General features: G+C 45.4%; 1 protein-coding gene across 2 annotated transcripts; it reads right to left on the bottom strand.

Moving 5' to 3' along the window:
• Positions 1–391: 391 nt before the first annotated feature.
• PEBP1 (phosphatidylethanolamine binding protein 1) lies at positions 392–25,848 on the bottom strand. Of its 2 annotated transcripts, XM_019800128.2 has the most exons (5): positions 25,715–25,848; positions 5,519–5,665; positions 4,288–4,397; positions 3,488–3,588; positions 392–1,377 (listed from the first exon to the last, which is right to left on the bottom strand). In XM_019800128.2, exons 2-5 carry the CDS (start codon positions 5,651–5,653, stop codon positions 1,160–1,162), a joined length of 564 nt encoding a protein of 187 aa, XP_019655687.1. In that variant the 5' UTR covers positions 5,654–5,665; positions 25,715–25,848; the 3' UTR covers positions 392–1,159. The 2 variants fall into 2 exon arrangements, with proteins under 2 accessions (XP_019655687.1, XP_002919722.1); XM_002919676.4 differs by lacking the exon at positions 25,715–25,848 and having other exon boundaries at positions 5,519–5,736.
• Positions 25,849–27,806: the final 1,958 nt, after the last annotated feature.

Here is a 27,806-nt window from a genome sequence, read left to right as displayed (position 1 = left end):
TATACGGATCGCAAGTCAGAACAGTGAGAGGTGTAGCCTAGTTCTAAGTCACTGTTCCTGCATGCAACAACACCAAGGGGGAAGGTTTCCCACTGGTTTCTCTCTCAGGTGAAAAGGACCACTTGTGAAAAACAAAGATATTTTCTGGGCAAAAGCAGTTGGCCTAAAACTTTGTGATTTTTTTTTTTCCAACCCTCAAGTTGAAATGGTTATTCCTGCTCTAGTCTGATGGCACGTGTACAAGCATGGATCCGCTGTATGGTCCTGGAATCAAGTCCCAGTCGTCACTGCTGGTCCGGGAAAGAGGCTACTTCACTCTTCGAAGTTGTCCCTTGACTTCCCACATTTATGAAGCCCCATACCCAAAAAGGGCACAGTATCTGGAGACTGGTTCATCCGCACAATGTTTTTATTTTTAGTGAACTATAAGCAAACAGCAGAATTAACACAATATTCCGCAACTCCAGATTGGCTTTTCTATAGACAAAGAGTGACCAGTTCAATAGACACAGACTTAGGGATTTCTGACAACCCCTCTCCCAGCCCCGCAGCTCATCTAGATGGCTGTGCCTTAACCACAGAGCAACTCTCCCTATTGCTTTTTCCAGTACTGCTCTTCAAAGGAGCCAGGGCAGGACACTGACACCTAGTTAACAGTCCAGGATGTACCATGTTGGGGGTTAGTGGACATGCCAGTCTCTGGCTCTCTTGGGGAGAGACATGGCTGTGAAAACATGACCCAGAAGTGCCATTATGCACAATTCCTGATTCAGACTCACAAAGGCAGAGGCAATGAATCTTTTTTTTTTTTTTTTCCTAAACCTCCCTTAAAGATTCTTTGATGCTCTGCTCTATTACTATAGACCTGGTCTTTTTACATGAATTTTTATTTCTTTAAATTCTTATATTAACAATTCGATGACCCCAAATCAGTACCAAAATATCCCCCAAAAGAGAGTTCAAATTTGATCAAAACATAAATGTGGGGGGGGGGTGACCCTCTAGGATTATAAAGGACAGGCAGAAGGAAAGGTCACTCTAAACCACTACCTGATTGCTCAGGCCTCACCTGTGAGAATGGGAATGGGGAAGCAGAGAAATCTACATGCATCACTAAACTGCTTGAGACTTCCAGCACGGTTTGTCTCCTAGCATTCCCCTACTTCCCAGACAGCTGCTCATAGAGTTTGGGCACATAGTCATCCCATTCCGCCTGGTAACACGTGCCAGCCACTGGGGGCCCAAGCTCGTACTTTTTGCGGAAAGATGCCACTTTGAATTTGCCACGGTGGTCTCCAGATCGGTTGCTGAGGATGGGCTCGTCACACTTCAGTGGCCCATTCTGCTCGTAAACCAGCCAGACATAGCGGTGAAGGCCTAGAGGGAGAGGCAGGACGGAAGATGTACACACAGCTAGGCAACAGGGTTGGAGACATCCCCCGTGTTCACAGGAAGTGCCAACTTGGAGGGACCCAGCCACCCCATTTACAAGAGGGGCACTGAGGACCAGCAGAGGTGGAAGGAGTCAGATCACTCACCTGCCCACAATCACCCAATGGCTTCCCACTGCAACTGGGGTAAAGTCTACACCCAGCTTTAGGGCCTCAAGGCCCCTGCCCACCCCTCCTATCACGTTTGCCCTTCACTCATCCTGCTTGGGGCTCCCAACGCAACTCCACTGGGACCCGACTGCTAGTCATTTTCCACCACACGCATCTGAATACCCCTTCCACTCCTCTAGAAGTCTGACTTTCCAATTTAGTCTCCTGACTAGAAAGACAACTCCATAAAGCAACAGTGTTTGTCTCACTGACTGTTTTCGCTGCAGAACCTACCCTACCTATTGCCTTGTAAAGCTCACTCTAACCAACTAAGTAGCAAAGATGCTGAAAAACATCTTGTTTTCAAAGGTGCTTACGTGGTCACCTTCATCTGTCAGTCAGTATCTGTGGACTAAAACAACTATGATTTGGGCATTTTATTATATGTAAATTATACTAACGGAGTATTTTTTAAAAGCAAAAGGGGAAAAAAAAGTCAGTCAGTCACTGAGGCTTTTTTTGTTAATGAGAAAAGAGCTCCTACTTGAGAGAATTGCTTTATTCTCATGTGTGTACTTCCCATAATTAAACTGCCTAATTGTATAACTGCCCTAGAGAACTTAACAGATCCCTGGGAAAGATGTACCTTTACCTTCCTCTTATGAACTTGGGAGAGGGCCTGAGGCCATCTGAAGCTTTGGGGTCTACAGATAAAGCATGAGTCTATGGCCAACTGTTCTTGTCAGGGACCTCCTTGTACCTTCTCAGACTAACACGGCCCAACAATGTGTCCACCCACCACTACTTCGTTCCAGCAAAAGAAAGCATCCTGCAATGAACAACAAGTATTAACAGAGCGTCTCCCACTATTAGCTTATCCCACTTGGAGAGTTTCAATACAGTATCCTCTCCCTCTTTGTATGCAGAGCCTGTGATACACAACGAAATACAACATGTGTATCTTCAGTATACTTCTTTTTTTTTTTTTTTAAAGATTTTATTTATTTATTTGACAGAGACAGCCAGCGAGAGAGGGAACACAAGCAGGGGAAGTGGGAGAGGAAGAAGCAGGCTCCTAGCGGAGGAGCCTGATGTGGGGCTCGATCCCAGAACACTGGGATCACGCCCTGAGCCAAAGGCAGACGCTTAACGACTGCGCCACCCAGGCGCCCCTTCAGTATACTTCTTAAAGCCTTACAAATCTTTTCAAGATGATACCACCCTAGAAAGGGGCTATAAAGACATAACGAAGCCAATCTTTTATAATTAATTAGGATACTACAATCATTTCTGAGATCTTTCATGGCAACTGGAAACTCAAAGATCCCACAGGGCAAGGCTGAATATAGAACTGAGATGGGTTGGGGCGCCTGGGTGGCACAGCGGTTAAGCGTTTGCCTTCGGCTCAGGGCGTGATCCTGGCGTTATGGGATCGAGCCCCACGTCAGGCTCCTCTGCTGTGAGCCTGCTTCTTCCTCTCCCACTCCCCATGCCTGTGTTCCCTCTCTCGCTGGCTGTCTCTATCTCTGTCAAATAAATAAATAAAATCTTTAAAAAAAAAAAAAAAAAAAAAAAAAAGAACTGAGATGGGTTAACTGTTCAATCCTTCCCACCGACTCCCCCGGAAGTTGTTCCGAGCATTCTGCAACACTGCTTCCTTGGAATCCTCTCACCGACTTCCCTGCATATAAAGGCCTAGCGGCCAAGAGGCAAAGCTAACGGAGGGTCCACCTGACCAGAACCCAAGGTTCTAGCCACCTGATCCTACTGCAGGTCTCAATGTCTCTGGCAGGCAACTGCCTTGGAGGTGAACTGTGCTGCCCGGACACTCCACCAGGCTAAGAGATCTCAGAGAACCCAGACTAAAATCTGCAGCCCTTTGGGCCAATCCTAATGTGTACCAACTGCCCCCCTCTCACCTCCCCCACAAAGCAGCCTTTACTGACCTGTGCCCTTGGGAGGCCCAGAGCCAACATAATCGGAGAGGACTGTGCCACTGCTGACGTCGTTGCCCTTCATGTTGACCACCAGAAAATGGTGCCACTCCCTAAGACAAGGAACACAGACCGGTCAGCACCTCAGGAAGCAAGTACACACTCCCTGTACCGCCAGCAAATGTACATGAAGCACATGCTCTGGACCAGGCTGCAGCGATGAGTGACACAGACAGTCCTGCTTCCTCGGCCAGTGCAAACCTCCTGGTCTGCAGAAGACAGGGCCCCATCCCTCCCTCCCGCCCTCTGAGATTCTCTCGGCAGCATCTGCAAGCTTCTGTAAAGGGCCAGACGGTAAACATTTTAGGCTCTGCAGTTCACACGGTCTCTGTCACTATTCAGCTCTGCGGCTACAGTGTGAAAGCAGCCATAGACAAGACGTAAGTAAGGTCTCACGGCTGTGTCCCAACAAAACTTCATTTATCAACACTGAAATTTGAATGTCATGTAATTTTCACGTTACAAAGTATGACTCTTTCCATTTCAGGCATTGAAAAATGTAAAAACCATTCTTAGCTCATGAGGCTATACAGAAACATGTGTCGGGCAGATGTGGCTCTCAGCTTACAGTTTCTAGACTCCTGCTCTAGGGACTGAAGAGGTAGGAAATGCACACTCTGGCTTAAGCGTGCGTGTGAGCATCCCAGACTCGGTCTCCTTCTCCTGGCACAGCATGTCCGGCAAGGGGCTTACACAGTGCCAGGAAGCACCAGGTCCTATTTGGATAACCTGGTGTTCCCAATCTTTCTTGCCTGTATTTTGGGTCCTTCCTGCTGGGAGCATCTGGATCTGTCATGACCAAGGTGTAGAGTTTACCTGGATCAATGCCATCCCACGAAATACTGGTGGGCCGGTTCTTAACCTGTAGGAAGGAACCACTTTGGAGTTAAAAAGTCAGAAATGCTGAAGAAGCCAACATTCTTTGATTTCAGGTTCCTCAAAGGTAAATCACAGTAGATTATTAAGAAAAACTAGTGTATTGACTCTGCTAAGAGCCAGGAGCTTAAGTTTAACGTATGTTATTTTAGTTCCAACTACACTACAGGACTCCTGTCCTAGTGTGTTATTAACAGAAAGAGGTGGGGTCAGGATTTCAACCCTGGAGCTGACGCAATCCTCTGAATTACAACCTCATTTGGTCTGGAATGACAAGAGTCTCTAGATTTGGTGACCAGCAGCTTAGCTGGGGCCTGTTGAAGTGAAATCTGAATTAACTGGATACTTAAAAGTGCAAAGAAAATGACCAGACTGGACAGTGAGTCTGGGAAAACGAAGGCTGCGAGAGGGGCACTTTATATGTGAACATCACAACAGTAAACTGTCAGAACAATTTATTCACACCATTGCCCTGGACCAACAACTGGCAAGTGTCGGGCACTCTTGTTCCCCCACTTCCGATAGCCAGGTCCTAATTAGGTCGCAGGCCAAACGGTAGAACAAGGCCGGCCGTTGCCCTCGAGCCTTCCAGCTGCAGAACGCGCTTACCTCTGGGTGGTTTCATGCCCTTGCCCGCTAAAACAAAGGGAGGATTCTCTAGGCGATGCTGGTCACCGGTTACATAATGCGTCACCTGCTCTCGGGTGGGGCTTTTCCTCCCCAAACTGAGGCCTAAAATCCTGACACCCGAGGGAAGGTCTGGGGCCTAAGGCATAGTCATGGCCCCCTACTTCTCGCGCACCGCCCCCTCCCCGCCCCCGCGCCCGCAGCCCAGGCTGTTTCTGGGCCTAGGCCCCAGCCTACGCCTTTAAGTCCCTGTAAAGTAGATCACTTTCTCCTGCAGGCCGAGCTCCGCCCGCCACGTGCCGGGTTCCCAGTGCCCGCAGGTGTGGGCAGGCCTGCGGCGTGGGCACCGCGACCCCCTTTCCCTCGGAGGACCCGGCGCACAGAGGCCGGAACATCCTCCCCATCTACGCCAGATACCCGCCCGCTAACCTCCACGCTTTGAGCAGCTGCACCCCTCCCCCGCCTAACGCCCTCGGGTACCTGGGTGGGCGTCAGCACTTTGCCCAACTCGTCGATCTCCGTCCCGGTGTATTTGACCTGCAGCGGATGCTGCGGCCGCTCGTCCACTTCCTGCAGGCTCAAAGGCCCGGACCACTTGCTGAGGTCCACCGGCATTGCGGAGCCGAGCTGGGGAAACAACGAAGAGTCTCTGCAGACTGGAAACAAGCCCGCAGCGCCGACTCCCAGCAGTCCGCAAACTGGCCAGAGGAGGCGCGGTATCAGCGGCCGGGGAAGCGCATGCGCCGGAGCCACAGCCCCGCCCCGCCCGGATCCTCCAGTCGCAGGCGAGTCCCGGCCCACTCTGCTCTCTTATTGGTCAAAGCCGGTAGCGCGGGACGTCTCGCGCTCCCAGGTCAACACAGTAGGTGTTGTCTTTCGTTTTGTACGGATGGGGCTTGCTACCCGCCCTTGTGGCAAGAGCTGTGGCTCGGTTTTCAAGCCCAATGTTTCAGTAATGCAATTAAACTAGCTTTGAGGTTTGTTTTTGTTTTTACCATTTTGCATGATTTTTTACGCTGCTTTCTAAGTGCAGAAATCGTAAGGCCTTGCCTTTTTCCCCACTTCTTACAGCAGGCCTGATTGCCCTCCCCTCGCTGTATTTTCGCGCATGCTCACTGTTTTGGTAACTGCCGCGTGAGAGGACCTGCGGTCGAAATTTTGAGCATTTTTCTCAACGGACAAATATGTTTGCACATGTACTTGATCCCCCGGTCTCCATTTAGTGCAAACAAGATTCCTGGGAAGTGATTTTTTTTAATTAAATTTTAAAGCCATAATTATTTTTCCTGTTTTGCTGACAAGGGGTTCTGCCTCTGCCAAAACTGCTCTCACGGTGGCCACGAAATGCTTTCTTTTTACTAAATATAATGGGTACTCTTTAATAGTCATCTTGTTTGACCTAAGGACCGCCATCGACATTGATAACCGCCCCTGCGCAGGTAATAAAAAATCCTGTTGTTTTCTTAGTGGTAATACAAGTTCATTGTAGAAAATTAGGAGGGAAAAAACCTAAAAGAAGTAAATAATCATTTCTATCCCACCTCTTGGATATAAACATCAGTAACAATAATTTCAGTAACAATAATTTCATTCTGTTTATTCACTAAAAACTTGCATTAAACTCTACCATTATAGGGGTGCCTGGGTGGCTCAGTTGATTAAGCCTTGGACTCTTAGTTTCCGCTGAGGTTATGATCTCAGGGTGGTGAGATCAAGCCTGCTGTTAGGCTGGTGCTAGGTGTGGAGCCTGCTTAAGATTCTTTCTCTCTTCCCCTGCCCCCCCTTTCTCTTTCTCTCCCTTTCTAAAAAACAAATTCTACCATTATAGAATATCTATATCAAAAATAGATTATTATTTTAATGGCTGCTTCTGTTCTAGATGCACCACAATTTCTTCAACAGTTCTCTTGATGTTGGACATTTATGCTTTTTGTTGGTTTTTCCTTTTTACAAATACTGAGGAAATGAACATCTTTATGCACATACATTAAAACACTTGGTAGATAGTTTCAGGAAAATTTTATTAGACATGCTAGGCCAAAGATTACTCCAATGAGGATGGCTGCCATTTACTGACCATCACCACTGCCATGTGCCAGGCCCTGACCCAAGGAAGACCTTGAAACTCCACGTCTCGTTTCATCCTCACACCAACACAATGTGGGAGGCACTGCTGTTACCCCATTCCATAGATAAATAAACTGAGGCTTGGGAAGGTGTAAGTGACAAAACTGGATGAAAGCCTGCCTGGCTGGCTACAAAGGCCAGACGCTAAGCCCTTAGGCAAACTCTAGCTGGGAGTGCAGGGGGGAAATAGAGGTGAGACAGTCATGATCTGGCGTCCAGAAAGCTTCCTCTAAGAAAGGTGTCACCACGAAGACCCCACTTGACAACCATGAGAATGTGCCTCTTAACTCTTGAGTGCTGGAAGAGGATTTGGCCAGTGTCCCAGGTGCTGTGCTCTGCTTTTAGGCCAAGGCCATACTCTGGCAGGCTTCCCCCCAGGGAATGACTGAGCTCTGCAGAGGTACAAAGGCAGAGCAGGGACACTGGGGCCCCTCTGTAGTCAGGATGGGCTTACCTGCTTTCCTTGAAACTGCACCTTAGATAGATACTTCCTTCCCTGTCACCAGCATCGAGGGTCAGGTGGCTCTCCCAGCCTTTCTTCACTCTCCCACTTATTTGCCCAGCCATTTCCCCTAATAAATTCCTTGCACAGCTTCTCAGATGACCAAGAGTGATGCTCCCAAGTTTAATAGACGGTATTCAGGACAAGCTGAAGTGGAAGCGAGCTTGGGGTGTTGGAACAGTGGGCAGACAGATTTGGCTGTAATGGGACACTTAGGTAGGGACAGAGGGATGGCATAGCAATAAGACTGAATAAGGCTAAAGAGACAGAAAAGGGAATATCCTTCTACTTTTTTAACCTATAAAAAATTTAAAAATTTCTTCAGTATACAAATAATCAGTCACGTAGCATAATCTAAGGGCATGGGAAACAGAATGAGTTCATATTCCAAATCCCTCACCCAGTACCTATGAAACCTGGGTAAAAGGGAGAATGGCCTCTCAAAGTTGTCCACATGCTAACCCCAGAGTCTGTGAATCTTGCATGGCAAAGGGGAATTGTGGTTGCAGATGGAATTAAGGTTGCTCATCGATGCCCTTAAAATTGGGAGATTATCCTGGATTATCTGGGTGGGCGCAAGATAATTTCAAAGGTCCTTAAATGAGAGGAGGAAGGCAGGATTATCAAAACCAGAGTGATGCCATGTGAGAAAGATTACCAGCCATTGCTGGTTTTGAAGATGGAGGAAGGGGCCATGAGTCAAGGAGTGCGGATGGCCTCTAGAAGCTAGAGAAGGCAAGGAAACAGAGTCTCCCCTAGAGCCTCCAGAATGAACATAGCTCTGCTGACATCTTGATTTTAGCTCAGTGAGACTTCAGACTTCTGTCTAGAACTGTAAGTTAATAAATTTGTGTTGCCAGGGGCGCCTGGGTGGCTCAGTTGGTTTACTGCCTGCCTTTGGCTCAGGTCGTAATCCTGGGGTCCTGGGATCAAACCCTGAGTTGGGCTCCCTGCTCGGCTGGGGGTCTGCTTGTACCTCTCCTTCTATGCCTTCCCCAGCCTGTGCTCTTCCTCCCTCTCTCTCTCAAATAAATTTTAAAAAATCTTTTAAAAAATAATAAAATAAATAAATCTGCGTTGTTGTAAGCCACTGAGTTTGTGGTCACTTGTTACAGTAGCCACAGGAAACTCATATAGCATATGACTTACACTCACCAAGCCTCAGTTTCTCCATCTGTAAACTGGGTTTACCAATGTCCCTGAAATGATCCTTGTGAGGATCAAATGAAACTCATATGATGTGCTTCACATACAGCCTGGCATGTCCAAGTAGGAAGCTATTACTTTATTACATGTTCATTATATAAAATTCATAAATAAGCAAACATAAAATTAATTAAGTCTGTTAGTAATCCTTAGTAATCCTATCACCCAAGGCAATGGACATCTTGCTGTATTTCCTTCCAGACTTTTTTCTTTTCTTTTCTTTTCTTTTCTTTGCTTTGCTTTGCTTTGCTTTGCTTTGCTTTGCTTTGCTTTGCTTTTTTTTTTCTTCTCTTCTCTTCTCTTTTTTTAAGAGAGGGAGAGCAGGGCACCTGGGTGGCTCAGATGGTTAAGCATCTGCCTTCGGCTCAGGTCATGATCTCAGAGTCCTGGGATTGAGTCCCACATCAAGCTCCCAGCTCAGCGGGAAGTCTGCTTCTCCCTCTTTCTCTGCCTCTCCCCCTGCTTGTGCTCTGTCTGTCTGTCTCTCTCTCTCAAATGAATAAATAAAATTAAAAAAAAAAAAGAAGAAGAAGAGAGGGAGAGCAGGGGAGACAATCTCAAGTAGGCTCCGTGTCCAATGCAGAGCCTAATGGTGCAGGCCTCGATCCCACAACCCTGAGATCACCACCCGAGCCAAAATCAAGAGTCAGACACTTAACCAACTGAGCCACTCAGATGCCCCTTTCCAGACTTCTTTCTATGTATATAGATATGAATATACATATATGAAAGTATGATTTCAATATGACATATATACTGTTGTGTAATTTGCCTCTGTTCGCTTTCTCCAACCATGTCTATAAATAAATACAGCAACATTTTTTAAAAGATTTTATTTATTTTAAAGAGAGAGAAAGCATGAGCAAGGAGAGGAGCAGAGGAGAAGAAAGAGAGGGGGAGAAAATCTCCAGCAGACTCCGAGCTGAATGCAGAGCACAGAGCCCAATAGGGGGGCTCAATCCCACGACCCTGAGATCATGACCTGAGCCTAAACCAAGAGTCTGACCCTTAACTGACTGAGCTACCCAGGCTCCCCAATACAGCAACATTTTAAGAGCTGCACAGGATTCTACTGAATGGATTTCCCTTGTTTATAAACACAAACCCCCCTTCAGGAACATGTAAGGCGTTCTCACTACTGTGCTCTAGAAACATCTCTGCAAATACTTACCCTTTTGCACACACCTTCAAAGCACTTAATTGGTTGGTTGATTTCTCTTGAGGATAAAACCCTAAAAGTAGGTCAAAGAACATTTGCATTTTAAGTTTGAGATACCACATTCCAAACTGGGTAGGGCCTCTGTGACCGGTTGATTTTTACGCGAAAAGGGAGCCTAGTGATCAACCAGGTTCACCCTGTCATCTGTTTCAAATGTTTCAATCTCCACAAAGTCTCATCTTCGTGTTTTTTTACAATATAGGTAGTTTGTGATCTACATAAGAATACATGCATAGTTCTGCATTATGTATTTCCTATTTTATTTTGAACATTTTCTGATGTTAAATATGTTTCCAAAAAATGTTGTTGTTGTTTTTTTAAATGGCTGTCCAATACCACAGTGTTGTGGATTATTTAATCATGCATTTGTTATTAGACATTGAGGCTGGCTCTCATTTTCCCCCTCATTTGACAGCTGAGGAAAGTGGAGCGCGAGAAATTCAGAAATCTCAGGGACTTGCCCGACATCGATCTGAGAAGAGAACCGTCTGGTCCTGTGGTGAGTGGTCTGCAGAGTCTGGAGCAGGTCTGAGCAGAGAGGCAGGCACCCGAGAGAGAGCTTCTGCCAGCCAGAGCGGGGGAGCCCAGTGCTCCTGCAAATGTCTACAGAAAGCCTCGTTTTCACGCAGAAACCGAGATGTGCCCTAGAAATTCAGGTTAAAGATCCAACCCTGGGCGAGTTGGGAGGCTCCTGGCATGCCGCAGACGCCCAAAGGACTGATTACTCAGAGCACCCTTCATGGGTTAAAGGAGGTGGAGAAAGCAATTTTTAAAAAGAAAGCAGAGAACAAGAAATGTTCTATTTCTTGACACACACCCACTACATACTTGCCTTTCTGGATGGTAACTTGTCTGTGTGTGTGTCTAGACAGGGAACTCCTGTAGGTGCTGCCCTTGGGTCGACTCAAATGAATGAGTCTGACAAACCACAGATTGTTTTTGTTTGTTAAGCGAGGGGAGGAAATTCACTGATGTGGTTATTTGGTGGAATGGCTTCGTTCCAGTTTTGCTCTGTCGTGCTTCTACTAGAGAAAGCGTTTCGCCAGAGAGGCCTAGACAAAAATAAAGCTCTGTCCCGTGGCCACAGTTTAGAAACTGTTGTTGAGGCCATGCTTGATTTGGAATTGGGACTCCAGGGGACCCAGGAACTGGCTGTTGGCCATGGAATCTGGACCAAGACACTGTTCTGGAGGTTGACCAGGATCTTGGTCTCCAGGATTCCCCTCATTAGGTTTTTTATATTGAGATGTTTGCTTTTCTGCAATGAGAATTTCAAAGCATTGTATTTTATTTTTAAAGATTTTATTTTTAAGTAGTCTCTACACCCAATGTGGGACTCGAACTTACAGCCCTGAGATCAAGAGTCACACGCTGTACTGACTGAGCCGTCCAGGTGCCCTGCCACGCATTTTAAAACACGCTTTATGTTTTCACTGGCATCTTCTGCATAAAATATCTTTTTTTTTTTTAAAGATTTTATTTATTTATTTGACAGAGATAGAGACAGCCAGCGAGAGAGGGAACACAAGCAGGGGGAATGGGAGAGGAAGAAGCAGGCTCATAGCGGAAGAGCCTGATGTGGGGCTCGATCCCATAACACCGGGATCACGCCCTGAGCCGAAGGCAGACGCTTAACCGCTGTGCCACCCAGGCGCCCCTGCATAAAATATCTTTAGGAAAAAATTAGAAAATTACTTTTGAAAACAAGCAAATTCTCTTTCCTCAAAAAATTTAAGACAGAATTATGACGATCCAGCAATCCCACTTTGGAGTATATATCCAAAAGAATTGAAAGCAGAATCTCGAAGAGATATTTGCACATCATATTCAAAGCAGGATTACTCACAATAACCGAGAAATAGAAGCACCCCAAATGTGCATTGAGGGATGAACAGATAAATGAAATGTGCTCTGTCCATACACGGAATATTATTCAGCCTTTTAAAAGAAGGAAACCCCAGGGGTTCTGGGTAGCCCAGTTAGTTAAGCCTCCGACTCTCAGTTTTCACTCAGGTCGCATGATCTCTGGAACGAGATCGAGGTGGTAGTTGCACACCATTGTGACTGTACTAAGTGCCATTGCTTTGTTGACTTCAAAATGGTTACGTTTATGTTATGTGAATCTCACTTCAATTAGAAAAGAAAAAGTAAGTTCTAGAAGTCACCTGCAAATGTGTTGGTAGGCTCAGAGGTGGTTTGCAGGATTACTCCACAAACAGTACGTGTTTTGAGAGACTGGGAAACAGAAATGGACAGACTAACAGGTGTAGACCCTAGTGGTGTTTTGCCAGCATTCATTTCTCTTTCAAGGAATAGCACCCCACTTTTCCTTTGGGGAACCACTCTCTGTCACTCTCAGTACGTGTGGTTTAGGTGGGGCTCCAGGAATGGTCATGTCAGTCAAAGCACTGCATCCCCCTGGCCTTGCCATTGGCTCAGGGATGCATAGGTGACCAAGCCAGGCCAATGAGATTCTGTTTGGGGACCTTGGGTAGGACCACTGGGAAGAGGGAATCTCTCTTCTAGCCGGTGCTGCTAAGGAAAAAGGATGCTGGCCTGGAGCTGCAGGTGATCACCTGTCACCAAGACAAGAGGCTGCTTGAGAATAAGCCAACACAGAGGGAGGTCACTCTGAGAGAGAGAGCCATCATGACATGATGACTTTGACACTGTTTGACCTCTGGATGCAGCCAAGCATGAAGCAAGAGCTACCCTTGGACTTTGCAGATACATGAGCCAGCGAATTCCATATTGGACCTGTGCCTGTTTAAATTGGAGGTTGTTTACTTGCAACAGAAAGAGTCCTTAGTTAATGCGGATCATCTCCTCATTAAAAAGGAGCTAGAAATAGAAACCAGTTCCCCCAAATCATGCTGAAACTCAGTGAAGCCTCATTCATTCAGACTTTAGCACTATCAAATTAATGATTATTCAAACTGGAATCTTTACCACCTCCATGAGAAATGGCTTGCTTTGCATCTTTGTGCCTGCCAGGCCCACAGCTCCCTAGGAAGCCCTCATGAGTCCACCCCCAACCCACCTGACAACCAGTCCACAAACTTGTCAAACCACATGTGAAACGGAGACCAGCAAGTGCTCCACGGTATGGCCTGGACCAATCAGATTCGCCCCCTAGGAGGAACAGACAGGTGTCAATGTCAGGAGCTGATACAGAAAGGAGAAGATGCACAGAGGGGACAGAGGGGCCATCAAGAGTCTTGCACAGGCTAAAAATCAGAGGCAGCAGGGAGTTTGGGTAAACGTATATATAGAATAGAGGAGACATGGCCCATCAGCGGTGCAAAAACAACGGATTCACAGAGAGAAACAGGCACCTGGAGAGACAGAGACCTCTGACCTCCAGAAATGACCTCCTCCACAACCGGGCTCCAGGTGGGTGCCAGACCACCAGCATCCTTTCAGCAAACACCTTGTCCATGACATGACCTCAGCACCTCTCTATCCCATGAAACCCGAATAATCTGGCCATCTTATTTTTATGTTAATCAGGATTCTTTCAGTTGCAAGTGACTAAAACCCAATGCAAACCAGAATATTTTAAAAAAAAAAATGTAATTAGTTTGGGCCCTGGGACACCAATGGGTGGTTGGCTTCAGAAGTGCCTGGACCCTGGGGCTTAAGTGGTGTCGTAAGTATCTGTCTCCCTCCTATTTCTCAGCTTCGCTGCCTCTGAGCTGGTTTCAATCTCGAATAGACTCTCCCTTTATGTTGCCAGAAAGCCACTGTGGTAGCAGTTTCTAAGAAGGCCCTGGAGATCCCCACCTCCTGGTATTCATGGCCTTGTATAATCCCTTCCCCTTGAATAACCCAATTTTGCCAATGGCGTACAGCAGTGCTAATGGAATGTCACTTCTGTGATTAGGTTACAGGAGATTGTGATTTACAGCTTGCTAGCGCACACTCTTTACAGGCTTCTCGGCTTGCAGGCTTTCATGAAATAAGCTGCCACGTGGAAAGGCATATGGCAAGGAACTGAAGGCAGCCTCTTGCCAACAGCCAGTGAGGCTCTGAGGCCCTCCATCCAGTAGCCCCACAAGGATCTGAATCCTACCCACATCCACCAAGAGAGGCTGGAAGCCGATGATTCCCCAGTCAAGGCTTCTGATGAATGGGGTGTCCGGCCCCTGGTTCAAAACCTACGTGGGACTTCCTAGGCCTGCTCATAGGCAATGAATGACAAAGGCTTTGGACCTGGCAGGCCTCAGAAGGGAAAGCTGTCCTTCCCACACTAGCCCTGGTGCACAGCAGGCACATGGCAGTCTCTGAAGGGAGATGCATCAAGGACTCACACCCCCCGACCGCTCATGCTCTTGCAAGCATTTGTATTCCGAGCCCTAGCACCTTAACTCCCGGGTCTCTTTATCTGAGGTCTTGGGCAGAGGTCCTTTTCAGCTGCCTGTGCCAAGGCCTCCTTCTGGAGGGAAGACAGGACATTGAAGACACTTCCTCCACTCTGACTCAGTACCAGTGATTTTCCACTCCACTCCTGCTCCCTCATCCTCGGCATCCCCCCCCAAACTCTAGGATCCAAAAAACCATTGGAGCCTTTTATTCGGGGTTCTTTCAACAGCAAAATGACCCCCCACATCTGTGCTCATCACCCTGCGCCATTCCATGGGGGAATATGCAACGGGGAGACAAGGCGCATTCGCTGAGTTCAGCCTCTTGCTTCTACCATCGCACTAAGATTAGAGGCTGGACGCTTTCTTTTTTAGCTCTCTCTCTCAGCTTGACCGAGCTCCTGACAGTGAGACCCAGCCATATCTGACACGTTGAGAGACTCTGACTCATAGCACCCTACTCTGGCACACCCAGCCCCTCCCTGATCCACAGAAACCGTAAGATAACAAATGATATTGTTTTATATCACCAAGTTTGTGGTCATTTGTGACACCACGATAGGTAACCAGTAATAGCCACCAGCAGCCTCAAGCTCACATTCATTTAGGCTAGCAACCCCAGCAGAAAGAAGGCTTCCATTGCTCAACACCTCCAGCAATATCCAGGGACTGCTCCTCGCGAATCCAGACTGGGGTGTGTCCCCAGCCCTCATCAACTCACCCCTGACCTCATCTGGGTCCTCACCCACCCCCGTAGCTCCATCACAATCATGTTTTCTTAGGGTTGGGGACAGCTCTCCAAAGAAAAACAGTTGTGCTGATGGCAGAAAGAAGAGAAATAGAGGCAAAAAAAGTGAAAGCCAGACGTCCTCTACAAGGAGCAAACGAGTAATGTACACGCCTTCATGGAGATTAACCCACTCAGGACAGAGCAATGTGTAAGTACCATGTCGGCAAGTGCCTTGAATGAGTACACAGCTCATACTAATTCCGCATGATATCGGTCATCTTATTAGCCTCCATCTCTACTTACCAAAATTTTATGAGCTTACTAGAACTTTCTGCATGCTCTGGAAATTAAGAAACTATTAAAACACATGGCCTAGAATTTATTTTTATTTCCCCAACTCATTTGAATTCGTTTTTGCTGTCCAGAAGTCCAAGGAATAGGGAGAGAATAGGGAACAAAAGCATCCCAAACCATTTCCCTTTGGTTGAGTCAAAGTCCCAGAAGGGCAAATGTCACATATACAGAAAAACATGTCGCTTTCATCTTCATCTGCTTTGCCATCAGATGAACCCAATCAGGGTTACTAGTTGCTTTGAACTCGAGAATGTTGATGACTCCGGGGTTTATTTGCACTTTTCGTGGTGGGAGGGGTTGAGTTTGAGTGATGGAAATACTTAAGGGAAATGCAGCATCTTATTTGCCTTTAGAGTGAGTTGAGATATAAAATCTCAGGGAACCTGAGAACAGTGCAGATCCCACATATCTTATATAGAAGTTAGGATCTAATGTCAGTGTGTAAGGCCAAAAGCAGGGGTTGTCCCCCAGACTTTATTTATTTGTTTATTTGTTTGTTTTTAGGTGGGGGGAAGCTGGGGAGGGGCAGGGGAAGAGAGAGAATCCCAAGCAGTCATGGAGCCAGACACGGGGCTCGATCTCACGACCCTGAGATCATCATCTAAGCTGAAATCAAGAGTAGGACGCTTAACCCACTGAGCCACTCAGGTGCCCCAGCCACCAGGCTATTTAAATTGTAGTAAATTTAAATTTAAAATGCACATTTCTTCTTAAGTAAACTTAAATTTCTCTCTCTCTCTCTCCTAAGTGAATATAGTGGAATTCACGTAAGTTATATATGTAACCAATATACCATTGCACAGTAAAAAAATATCCAAAATAGGGGTGCCTGGCTGGCTCAGTTGGTAGACCATCTGACTCTTAATCTCAGGGTTGTAAGTTTAAGCCCCATATTGGGTGTAGAGATTACTTCAAAATAATTAAAAATCTTTTTAAAAAACATCCAAAATCGTCTACAGATGCGATAGGGTTAGCATACGGAACATTTCTTTATACACAGGTGAAGAAAGGTCTCCCTAGTTTGAAACTTCAGATATCTCAAATATTATAAATCCAACTTAGAATCAGATCAGCCACTTCCTCCTTCAAGTAGAAATACTAAATAAATAAATAAAATAAGAGAAAATCATTAACTGGTAAAAAAACACATAACATAAAATTTACCATCTTAACTGTTTTAAGTATACAGTTCAGCAGTGCTAAGTATATTCACATTGGGGGTGCCTAGCTGACTCAGTCGGAGGAACGTGCAGCTCTTGATCCTGGGATCATGAGTTCGAGCCCCATACTGGGTATAAAGATTGCTAAAAAAAAAAAAGTAAATACAAACTATAAAAAAAAAAAGTATTTTCACATTGTTCAGCCAATCGCTAGAACTTTTTCATCTTGCAAAACTTAAACTCCATACCCATTAAACATGAACTCCCCATTCCCCCCTCCCTCCAGCCCCTGGTAACCACCATTCTACAATCTTTTTCTATGAATTTGACTACTTTAGAGTCCCCATATTAGTGGAATCATAACAGTATTTGTCTTTTTGTGACAGGTATATTTTATTTTCTTTTTCTAAAAGATTTTATTTATTTATTTGAGGAAGAGAGAGTGTGTCAGAGACAGAGAGAGGGAGAAAGAGAGGAATAGAGGGAGGGGTTGGGGGAGAAGCAGATCCCCCACTGAGCAGGCCCCCACTGAGGCCCCTAGGATCATGACCTGAGCCAAAGGCAGACGCTTAACAGACTGAGCCACCCAGACGCCCACAACTGGCATATTTTCCTTAGCATAACGTCCTCAAGGTTTACCCAAGTTGTAGCGTATGATAGAATTTCCTTCCTTTCTAAGATTGAATAATATTCCACGGTCTATATATACTGCATTTTGTTCACCATTCATCTGTCAGTGAACATTTGGGGTGCTTCCTACCTCTTTGCTACTGTGAATAATGTTTCTATGAACAAGGGTGTGCAAATATCTTTTTGAGACCCTGCTTCCAGTTTTTTTGGATATACACCCAGAATTAGGATTACTGGTTCACGTGGTAGTTCTACTATTTGTAATTGCTTGAGGAACTGCCATACTGTTTTTCATAGCAATTGCATCCTTTTATAGGTCCCAGCAACAGTGCATGAGGGTTCCAATTTCTCCATGTCGTCTCTAATACTTGCTTTTTTTTTCTGGGGGGTTTTGGAATAGCCTCCTAATGGGAGAGGTGATATCTCATTGTGGTTTTGATTTGCGTTTCTCTGATGATTTGTGACGGTGAGCATCTTTTGTTGTGCACAACAATGTGAATGTGCTTAAGGCTACTGAAGTGTACACTTAAAAATAAGATGGTGAATTTTATGTTATATGTTTTTTACTACACTTTAAAAACATTTTTAAAAGGACTTCATTTGAGAGAGAGAGAGCATGTGTGTGAGCAGAGGGAGGGGCAGAGGGAGAGAGCATCTCAGGCAGACTGCGTGCTGAGTTCAGATCCCAACACAGGGCTCCGTCTCACGACCCTGAGATCATGACCTGAGCCAAAATCAAGAGTCTGACGGTTAACCAACTGAACCACCCAGGCGCCCTTAAAAAAAATTTTTTTTTTTTTTTTTTACAACAAAAGAGGAATGAATTCCTGGTACATGCTACAATGTGGATGAATCGTGAAAGTATCAAGTGAAAGAAGCCAGACACAAAAGGCCAATGTTGTTTGATTCCATTTATATGAAATGTCTTGAAGAGGCAGATCTATTGAGACAGAAAGTAGATTTGTGGTTGCCAGAGGCTGGGCTGGAAGACGGGAGAACCACCCATGGGTATGGGGTTCGTTTTGAGGGGATAAAGATGATCTGGAATCAGACTGGGGTGATGGTTGCACACAAACTTGTGACTATACAAACACCCACTGAATTGTAAACTTTATGCAAAGGGTTTTTTAACAAGCAAGTGTCTTAATATATAGAGTGTGTGATCTTATCTATGGTTTTAAAAAAAAGCTGTATCTTTATATGTTGTCTATAACACATATGTATGCAACTGCATAATTGGAAGGATAAATAACAAATGGTTAACTGCGGTTTTCTTTAGAGAGGAATACAGAATTTAAAATTTGTTACAGGGACTCTCATGTCCCACAAATGGACTCAATTGTTTTCAATTATATTTTTGCAAATTTTCCTTTTAAAACAGTGAACATACTTCTTTGGACTTGACTAGCAAAAAGGGTTTTAAAAGCTAGGAAACTAGACTAAGCCAACTAATTAGTATGACGACATTGATTATTTGACATATAAAATGTAGAGAAATCATAATTTTTATAATTGTAATTATTAAAGACTACAAATTATAAGGAGCCATAATATAATTTATATAATATAATTATTACATTCTATTTTATTAATATATTTCCATGTGATTGAAAAATATAATACAGTATGAAATACTATGTATGCGTATTCTGCATGTCCCAGATGGCATGATGACATTTATCCAGCTCCCATCTCTGTCAGGTTCCATGCTAACAGGTGAGGGCAGGAGTTATCATTCCCATTTTACAGTGGAGGGAACTGAGGCTCAGAGAGATCTTGTAGCTTAGAAGCAATGGGCTAGATAGAAATCCAAGTGTGTTTGATCCCAGAACCCAGGCCTTCTCCTGTAGCTGGTTAGAAAAGACTGGAATGCAGGCTGGGAAAGAGCACATGAGAAAACGAAATCACTAAGGAGGCAGATGTTGAAGACAAGAGCAGTGGACCCTGTGATCTGATATATACCTAGCTGGAGCAGCGGACCCTGTGATCTGATATATACCTAGCTGGAGATGCCCCCAAAAGATAGGCTGCACCCGGAGGCAGAGAAGATAAGCAACTGAAGGGAGGGGCGCCTGGGTGGCTTTAGTCAGTTAAGCCTCTGGCTCTTGGTCTCTGCTCAGGTCCTGATCTCAAGGTGCTGAGATTGAGCCTCGAGTCAGCTCCATGCTCAGCCGGAGTCTGCTTGAGATTCTCTCTCCCTCTCCCTCTGGCCCTTCCTCATGCTCTCTCCATCTCTCTAAAATAAATAAATAAATCTTTTTTTTTTCTTTTTAACATTTTACTTATTTGACAGAGAGAGACACAGCGAGAGAAGGAACACAAGTAGGGGGAGTGGGAGAGGAAGAAGCAGGCTCTCCGCTGAGCAGAGAGTCCGATGCGGGGCTCGATCCCAGGACCCTGGGATCATGACCTGAGCTGAAGGTAGACACTTAAGACTGAGCCACCCAGGAGCCCTAAATAAATAAATCTTAAAAAACAAAGGCAACTGAAAGGAGACTAGATGTCGCCCAGAAAGAGAAACTAAATTGATGATCAAGAAGATAGTTTCTGGCAAAGAAGAACCATCTGCAAGATTCTAGAGTTTTGTGAGCAAGAGTTGCCAGAATAAATCCTCTCCTGAGTACTATATTCAGTGTCCCCTTCGGTTAGGGCCAACACTCTATTTGTTCACTTGCCATTTACCGAACATCTATTATGTGCCGAGTCTTGTGCTTGACCCTGGGGACACAGAAATAGCTGAGACACTGTCTGTACCTTCAAGGAGGCTCCAGGCTGGAGCAGGAAAGGCAGACATGGAAAGCAATGATTCTAATTCAGAGTGGCAAGGGTTAGGATATAAATTTCTGCAGGGCGCTAGGGGAATGCTGAGGAAGGGCACCCGCACCTCCCGTATACACCACAGAAGACTTCCTGGAAGAGGTGACCACTTGAGCTTGAAGAATTGCTGGTAATCATCCAGATGAAGAAGGGAACAAAGGGTATCCTTCACAGCGGAAAGTGCAAGAATGCGGTTGGGGGATAGGGAGGTGTAGTGAGTACATGGCTTGGTTGAAACAGCTGTTATCTGATATGGCTGGAGCTTTGTGGGTAAGGGTGAGCTCCTCGAGACAGCAGCCACGCTGTTGTTTGTTCCCCGGTATCTAGCACAGTGCCTAGTACCCAGAACTCCAATAAAGACAGAGAACAGAGGGGAGGGGCTGGCCTCCAGGGCTGAAATGTGTGAGTCCCTGAAGGGTGTGCATCTTTAAAAGAATGAACAAATCTGCTGAAAGGTGAAATTTCATGTTCATTGGGGTTTCGCTTTTGGAGGTCTTATGTTTGTAAAAATACAATTTCACTGGTATTTTACGACTGGAACGGTCAGAAACACATGTTGAAAAGAAAGAGGTGACCTAGGGTTATTGAACCTCAGGGCAACTTACTTCTCCAGGAATCTAATCTCCCATCTCCCTTCTGTTTCCACCAATGCCCTCGATCCTGTGAAAGGACCCAGCTGAGAGCCTGGATTGCCAAACCACAAAACCACTGTCACAGAGTCCGTGAAGGAACTGGCACTTTTCTCTTTCAGTGCCTATGTATTCTTACTTGATGCAGTGCTCTAACAAGCTTAGTCATGTGGGCTCCAAGGAAGAAAATATATAAGTAGCAGTTAAAGTAGCAAATTAACGTAGCAAGAAGCACAATTATATTCATAGTTACCAGTTATTGGGTGTCTACTAGCTGCTGGGCACCTTACTGGCACATGCCTACTGAAATCCACTCATTGGCCCCAGAAACTGAGGCTCAGAAAGGGGAAGATAACTTTCCTAAGGACACATAGAAGCATAAGCAAACCTGACGCACGGGAGGACCAATACCTGTGTTCGGTGCCTCACCCACAAGTGGAATTAACAATGAAACAGCAGTCTAGGGCCGTTTTGTGTGGGGCGATAAACCCTCTAGTTTTTACAGATAACCCAGCACAGGAGCCAATGGTCACAATGTCCACACACACAAAAGTTCGTTGCTAGAATCACCATGAGAAAATACTGCATTGTGTCCACTGTGCTCCCTTCAGAGTGAGGGAACTATGTGACACATTTCAGAAATACGTGAACTTGCATAAGTGGGTGAGTCCTGGCCTTGTCCATGAGCTGTGACCTTGAGAAAGCTCCTTAACAACTCTGCGCCTCCTCTCCTCCTCTACGTGGTGAGGGTTATTGTTTGAACCAATAATCTCTGAAATTCTTTGAGTTCCGTGCAGCTTGGCGCAACTCTTATCTCTTGGAAGACCTTGGCTGCGGGACCCAGAGTCCATTCAGGGCCGAGAGCGCCACCTGGCGATTCAAGCTTGTAAGTGAGATTTTTTTTTTCCCCCTTCCTCCTGGGCCCAGCCAACAATTCTGGTTAAACCTCCAGGCTTATTCTGTTTTGCTGTTTTCCTAACTCCTTGAAATTGCTTTTAAAATGTTGGGAATATGAGCATTTTTCTAGGGAGAGGGTACAAAGTTTTGATCACAAGGTTCCCTTTTTTATTTTTTTAAAGATTTTATTTTTAAGTCATCTCTACACCAAAGGTGGGGCTTGAGCTCACAACCCCGAGATCAAGAGTCACATGCTCTGGGGTGCCTGGGTGGCTCAGTCACTTAAGCATCTGCCTTCGGCTCAGGTCATGATTGGGCCCAAGTCAGGCTCCCTGATTAGCAGGGAGTCTGCTTCTTCCTTTCGCTATCCCCCCTCCCCACTCGTGCTCACTCTCTCTAGTTTACTCTTTCCCTCAAATAAATAAATGAAATCTTTAAAACAAACACAAAAATGAGTCGCATGCTTCACTGCCCGAGCCAGCCAGGCACTCCTCATCACAAGGTTCTTAATCCTTGAAGTGTCTCCCCAGTCCAAGTTTTTACTTCTCCGAGTAAACGTGAGGCTCAGTGCAGAAGTGATTCATTTTATAAACATGGACTTGAGGCTGTGATTTCATTAGAAAAGTTATTTCACCTCCCCAAGCCTCAGCTTCCTTATTACTAAAATGTAGGTAAGAAAGAGTACCTACTTCACAGGTTTGCTCAGAGGATGGAAGGAGACATTCCATGGACAATGGGCCTGGCAAGAGCAAATAGTATATATTCTGAGGGAGCTTCCTGGAAATCTTACAGGAAGTCAGCCATCCACTTGAAAAGACGGGATGCAAGTGGTTACCATGTCACTACCAGTTTAGTAAGACTAAGTTCTCCTGGACAGGGATTGCAAAAATCTTAATGTTGAATTAAGTTTAATACATTTGGCTTTGAGAAATAGGATGGAACTTTTGCAGGTTTGGGAGAAAGAACTGAAGCAAGCAATGATCAGATGCTGGAACCCTAAAAAGTTGGGAATTCTTAGGGACGCCTGGGTGGCTCAGTCAGTTAACCGTCTGCCTTTGGCTCAGGTCATGATCCCAGGGTCCTGGGATTGAGCCCTGCATCGGGCTCCATGCTCAGTGGGGAGCCTGCCTCTCCCTCTGCCTGCCGCTCCCCTGCTTGTGCTTTCTCTCTCTCTGAAAAATAAATAAATAAATAAATAAATAAATAAATAAATAAATAAAATCTTAAAAAAAAAAAAGTTGGGAAATCTTGGCTTTATATCTCCAAAGGAGTTTGACTGAAATCTTAGGGAAAAGGAAAAACAATGCCATAAAATGCTACTTGATTGAACTCGCATTCAGGTGCTTTGGCATACCCAGAGCCCAAACTAAGCAAAGAGGACCAGGCTTTTGTAAATGCCAGCCTGCTTGCAGCAGAGCGTCCAGGGAAGCAAGAACCATTACTTTCTAGAAGACATAGATGGAGTGATGGGTAAGTAAGGCAGGGAAGAAACTAGCAAAGAGGTGCCCTGAGTTTTCTGGGTCACTTAGTGGCGTGAATGTTTATTGAATGTCCATCACCTGATGAATGGATAAACACAAATGGGGTATCTCCATACCACGGACTATAATTTGGGCACAATAAGGAATGAAGTGCTGAGAGATGCCACGATACCGGTGAACCTTGAGAACATTATGCTGAGTGAAAGCAGTGGGACACCACACACGTTCTTGGATTCTTTTTATATGAAATGTCCAGAATAATCAAATCCACAGAGATGGGAAGTAGATTCGTGGTTGCCAGGGGCTGGGCCTGGGGAGAATGGAGGGTGATAACTAAAGGGTGAGGTGTTTCCTTTCGGGGTGGCAAAAGTAAGAAATTGTTTGTGATGACGACTGGACAACTCGGACAACTAAAAACCACCGAACGATACACTTATTTGTTTTTAAAGATTTATTTATTTATTTTGGAGAGAGAGGAAGAGCTTGCAGAAGGGAGGGGCAGAAGGAGAGGGAGAGAGAGAGATTCCCAAGCAGATTCCCTGCTGGGCACGGAGCCTGACGTAGGGCTGGATCTCATGACCCCGAGATCATGATCTGAGCAGAAATTAAGAGTTGGAAGTCCAACCAGCTGAGCCACCCAGGCACCCCCGAACCATACACTTTAAATGAATGAATTCAGGGGCTCTTGGTTAAACATCTGACTCTTGATCTCTGCTTAGGTCTTGATCTCAAGAATCCTGAGATCAAGCTCCGTGTAGAGCCTACTTAAAAAAAATAATAAAATAAATGAGTGAATTCATAGTATATAAAGCTGATGGGGGGGAAAAACCCTCATTGAACTTCACACATCTGGGTAATCATAATAGCCAAATCTTCTATTATTACATAAACTTTGAAAATATAACTGTTGATGGCTGTATAATATTTCAACAGGTGCATATTAGGTAACCAGTAAAAACTGTAGTCTCCAGAAGTTGGCAAGACTGGGTGTTACTAGGAAGAGGACTGGGACCAGGGGAAGGTGAGCAGAAGTCTTACTTTTCAGATATAATTGCACTGTAAAATTGCTTGGATTTTTTCAATATGTTCACTTTTAATTCACAAATACCTGTGAAGTGTCTCTGTTCTCTGTCGCATGTGTGTATTAATTTTTTCTCATTGTTCTCCCACTTCTCTGTTTTCTTCTGCATTAAAAATTTTAATTGTGGTAAAACATGCATAACATAAAATTTACCATCTTAACCTATTTAAGCATACAGTTCAGAGGCATTAAGTACGTTTAAAATGTTGTGCAACCATCACACCATCTGCTTCCAGAAACCTTTCCATCTTGCAAAACTGAAACCCCATACCCATTAAACACGGACCCCACTCCACTCCCTTCAGCCCCTGGCAACCACCCTTCTAACTCTTTCTCAGGAATTTGACTCCACTAGGCACCTCAAATAAGTGGAATCACACAGTATTTGTCTTTTTGTGACAGGCTTATTTCACATTGGCACAATGACAGCAAGGCTCATTTAATTTTTTTTTTTTTTTACCATTAATGTTTTATTTCTTTTCCAATTAAAAAGACTAGTTACTTGTAAAAAAAAAATCACAGTGTATATTTATAAAGCTAAAGAAACAAGCAGGAGGGGCACCTGGGTGGCTCAGTTGTTAAGCATCTGCCTTCGGCTCGGGTCATGATCCCAGGGCCCTGGGATCGAGCCCTGCATCAGGCTCCCTGCTTGGCGAGCCTGCTTCTCCCTCTCCCTCAGCCTGCCGCTTCCCCTGCTGTGCTCTCTCTCTCTCTCTCTGTCAAATAAATAAAATCTTTGTTAAAAAAAAAAAAAAGAAAGAAAGAAAGAAACAAGCAGGAGTCAGAACTTTGTGTAAAATGTCATCACAGCCTTGTAAAAAAAAAAAAATCACACACATTGGAACTCAGCAGAAATGACTAGAAGTTTCTAGTGATGTGACTATTTCTAGATGGCTTATGGTTACACTTTATTTCCTATTTTTCTGTTTTTCATTATTCTGTGAGTGAGACTGATATGCTTATAATCAGGCAAAAGCAAATGCCATTTAAGAAATAGGTGTGTCACCTTCAGAAAAATGTTTCATCCAAGTTTTCTCTGGAAACCCTGAGTTAACTAAGTTCTTCTATTGCCGTAAATTAAATATACTTGCTGCTATCAACCCATATGTCCCAATCTGAAGTTAGGAAAATCACATTTATTTTCGCCAACAAATGGCATTCAATAGATGAGTGCGAGATCAAAGAACAGGAGACTGATCAAAGAATGTTTTCTATCTGAGTCATCTGTTTGGCTCCTGGGCCATCCAGTCAAAAGTTCCCCCCCTTGGAGTTATCTCACTGGCGGAAAGTGGCATATTCCAGGGGTGCTGGCTTGGGAGAACTGATTGTACATCCACTAAAGTCACTTCACAGTGATAGCCAGGAATTGGTTATGGTGGAAGTATTTACACCAGGGAAATTGGCAAATACTACAAGTCAACCGTCGCCCCTGCCCCCCATCACCACCAGCAGGAGAGTCTGGTTAGACATTCACCAGCTTACCTGCTAGGCTGCATTCATCTCTTATGTGGGTGAGCCATTCCCATTCCTCCAGCTCCCTGGCTGCCCATTTCTTGGAGAACTGGCTGGTCATTTCCTTGATCCGTCTGTGTGCACTATTTTGCTTTCCGGGTTTGGGTCCGCCTTCCACATTCTGTGGTTCTTTGCCACTCAGAGATACCAAACTTCACCCTCCTGGTCTCCAGTCCAGAGAGGAGAGGCTGGGTTCTGGTCAAAAATAGTAGACTCATTTGACAGCTCTCCATTTTTCCACTTTCCTATCTCATCCTGCCAGCTTCTTCTTAGAACTTTTCCTGATCAGGCACTTTCCTGCTATGGCCTCTGCATGCCAGTTCTTTTCTTCTGGGCAAAAGGCAGAGGAGAGGTGGGAGGAGGTGGTGTTTTGGGAAGGCTTAGCAGGCTTTTTTTCCCAGAGAACAAGCCTGGTTGGTTTTGTTGTCCCTGTCCCTTGAGGTGCCAGCCTGTGGGTCCCAGGCCTCTCCGCGGGGGTACAGGTAGGATGGTCATGCATCTCTTTATACTTCTTGAAGTGCAGGGGTGCAGAGCTTACTGAGTAACCAAGCTGCTACCCCAGCTGTTCCTAAATGGCCTGCTCTTTCTGAAGCCCCCAGGAGAATATCTCTAGGTTGAACAGAGAAGCACGTTGTTGCTAAGAAACCTTTCAGCATTACCTCTAGGGAGAGGACAGGAGAAGAGGAGTAGCCGGGCAGAAATAATAGGTAGCTTGATGGCCTCAGAGACCCAGGCCGTAGGAGGGCTGGCTACAGTCAGGCGGGAGCCCCATTCCATCCCTCCCTCCAACACTGATTAAGACAACTGTGCCTCAGACCTGGGTTCAGATCAGGCCCCTTCCCCACCCTCCACGCCCCCCCTTCACTTGCTGTGTCCCCTGGCCTCTCTGAGCCATCTGTAAATCTGGAAGGATAATCCCTACCTCTCAGGGTTTTGTTGAGGAGTCAGTGAATTCATGTAGGTAATGTAGGTAAAGCACTTAGCCAAGGGGAAGTTTTTTCAATTCACGGAAGGTGAAAACAAAACAAAAAAAGCTTTGTGTAGCAGCCTGAGCAGAAAGGTGTTTGAGCCTTATGTTTAATTAATATATGCTTGTGGGATTTAGAATGAATATATGACTATAGATTGGGGTTGATGCCTTAACAACACTTTGCTGAGTCCCTTCCTGAGAGTCACTCACTCTTGTCTTTCCAACAACCCATGAGGCACAGATCATAGAACTAGGGCTCTGAACGGTCCCTACCTTGTTAGGGACCCTACGATGTACCCCCACCTCACTGGTCACTGGTCTAGACAGAATGCTTTCTACTATTCAGAGCAGTCTGAGGTGCTATGGGACATCAGGGTGGGGCATTTCCTAACAGCTTCTGTCTCTCTCAGGGTCGGCCACAGCCTGTACCCAGACCAGAGAGGGTGGGTGTTTCCTGGGCCACACAGCTGTCCTTGGAGCCCTGCTCAGGGGCATGCCCATTTCTGCTGGTCCGGTGACCCCCAAAGCATCCAGACCATGGTAGCCTTTGTATAAGTAACAAAATCATTTTGTTTGGCAGGACTTGGTGTGGCACAGAGATGGGTCCCGGTCCTGGCTTTGCCACCAACCAGCTCAGTGACTTGGAGCTTACCCTCCTGGAGCTCTGGGTATCTCATTTATTAAGTGGGATTGCATGACTTCTTAGGTACAAGGATTGTAGGGAGGGCCCGATGAGATTAAGTTTCTAAAGTGGCTTTGGAAAAAGGCCCCAGCCAAGCAAACTAATCAGCATTGTAAACCATCCCAGGAAGTTGATCCTTCTGAGGGGTGGAGAACTGGTCATAAGCACCCTGCATTTGACCAGCAAATATATCAGGAGGGCCTGCTCTGTACAATTCCCCACTTGATGTACCACCAGGGTCACAGAAAATTCCAGATCCTCAGCTAGAAACTTGCCAGCTATTGATTTGATTTCTATCTTGTTGGCTTCAGGTGGGGAATGTGAGGTAAGGAGTTTGTCAGAAAAGCTTAAGGAGCTACAATATCAAAACCAATGAACTCTCCTTTGTTTATTTAACAAATACATCGTGG

The sequence above is a fragment of the Ailuropoda melanoleuca genome, chromosome 12, assembly GCF_002007445.2.
Source record: "Ailuropoda melanoleuca isolate Jingjing chromosome 12, ASM200744v2, whole genome shotgun sequence".
Classification (NCBI taxonomy): domain Eukaryota; kingdom Metazoa; phylum Chordata; class Mammalia; order Carnivora; family Ursidae; genus Ailuropoda; species Ailuropoda melanoleuca.
The sequence above is the reverse complement of the archived record's forward strand: the minus strand, read 5'-3'. Positions and strand labels throughout refer to the sequence as shown.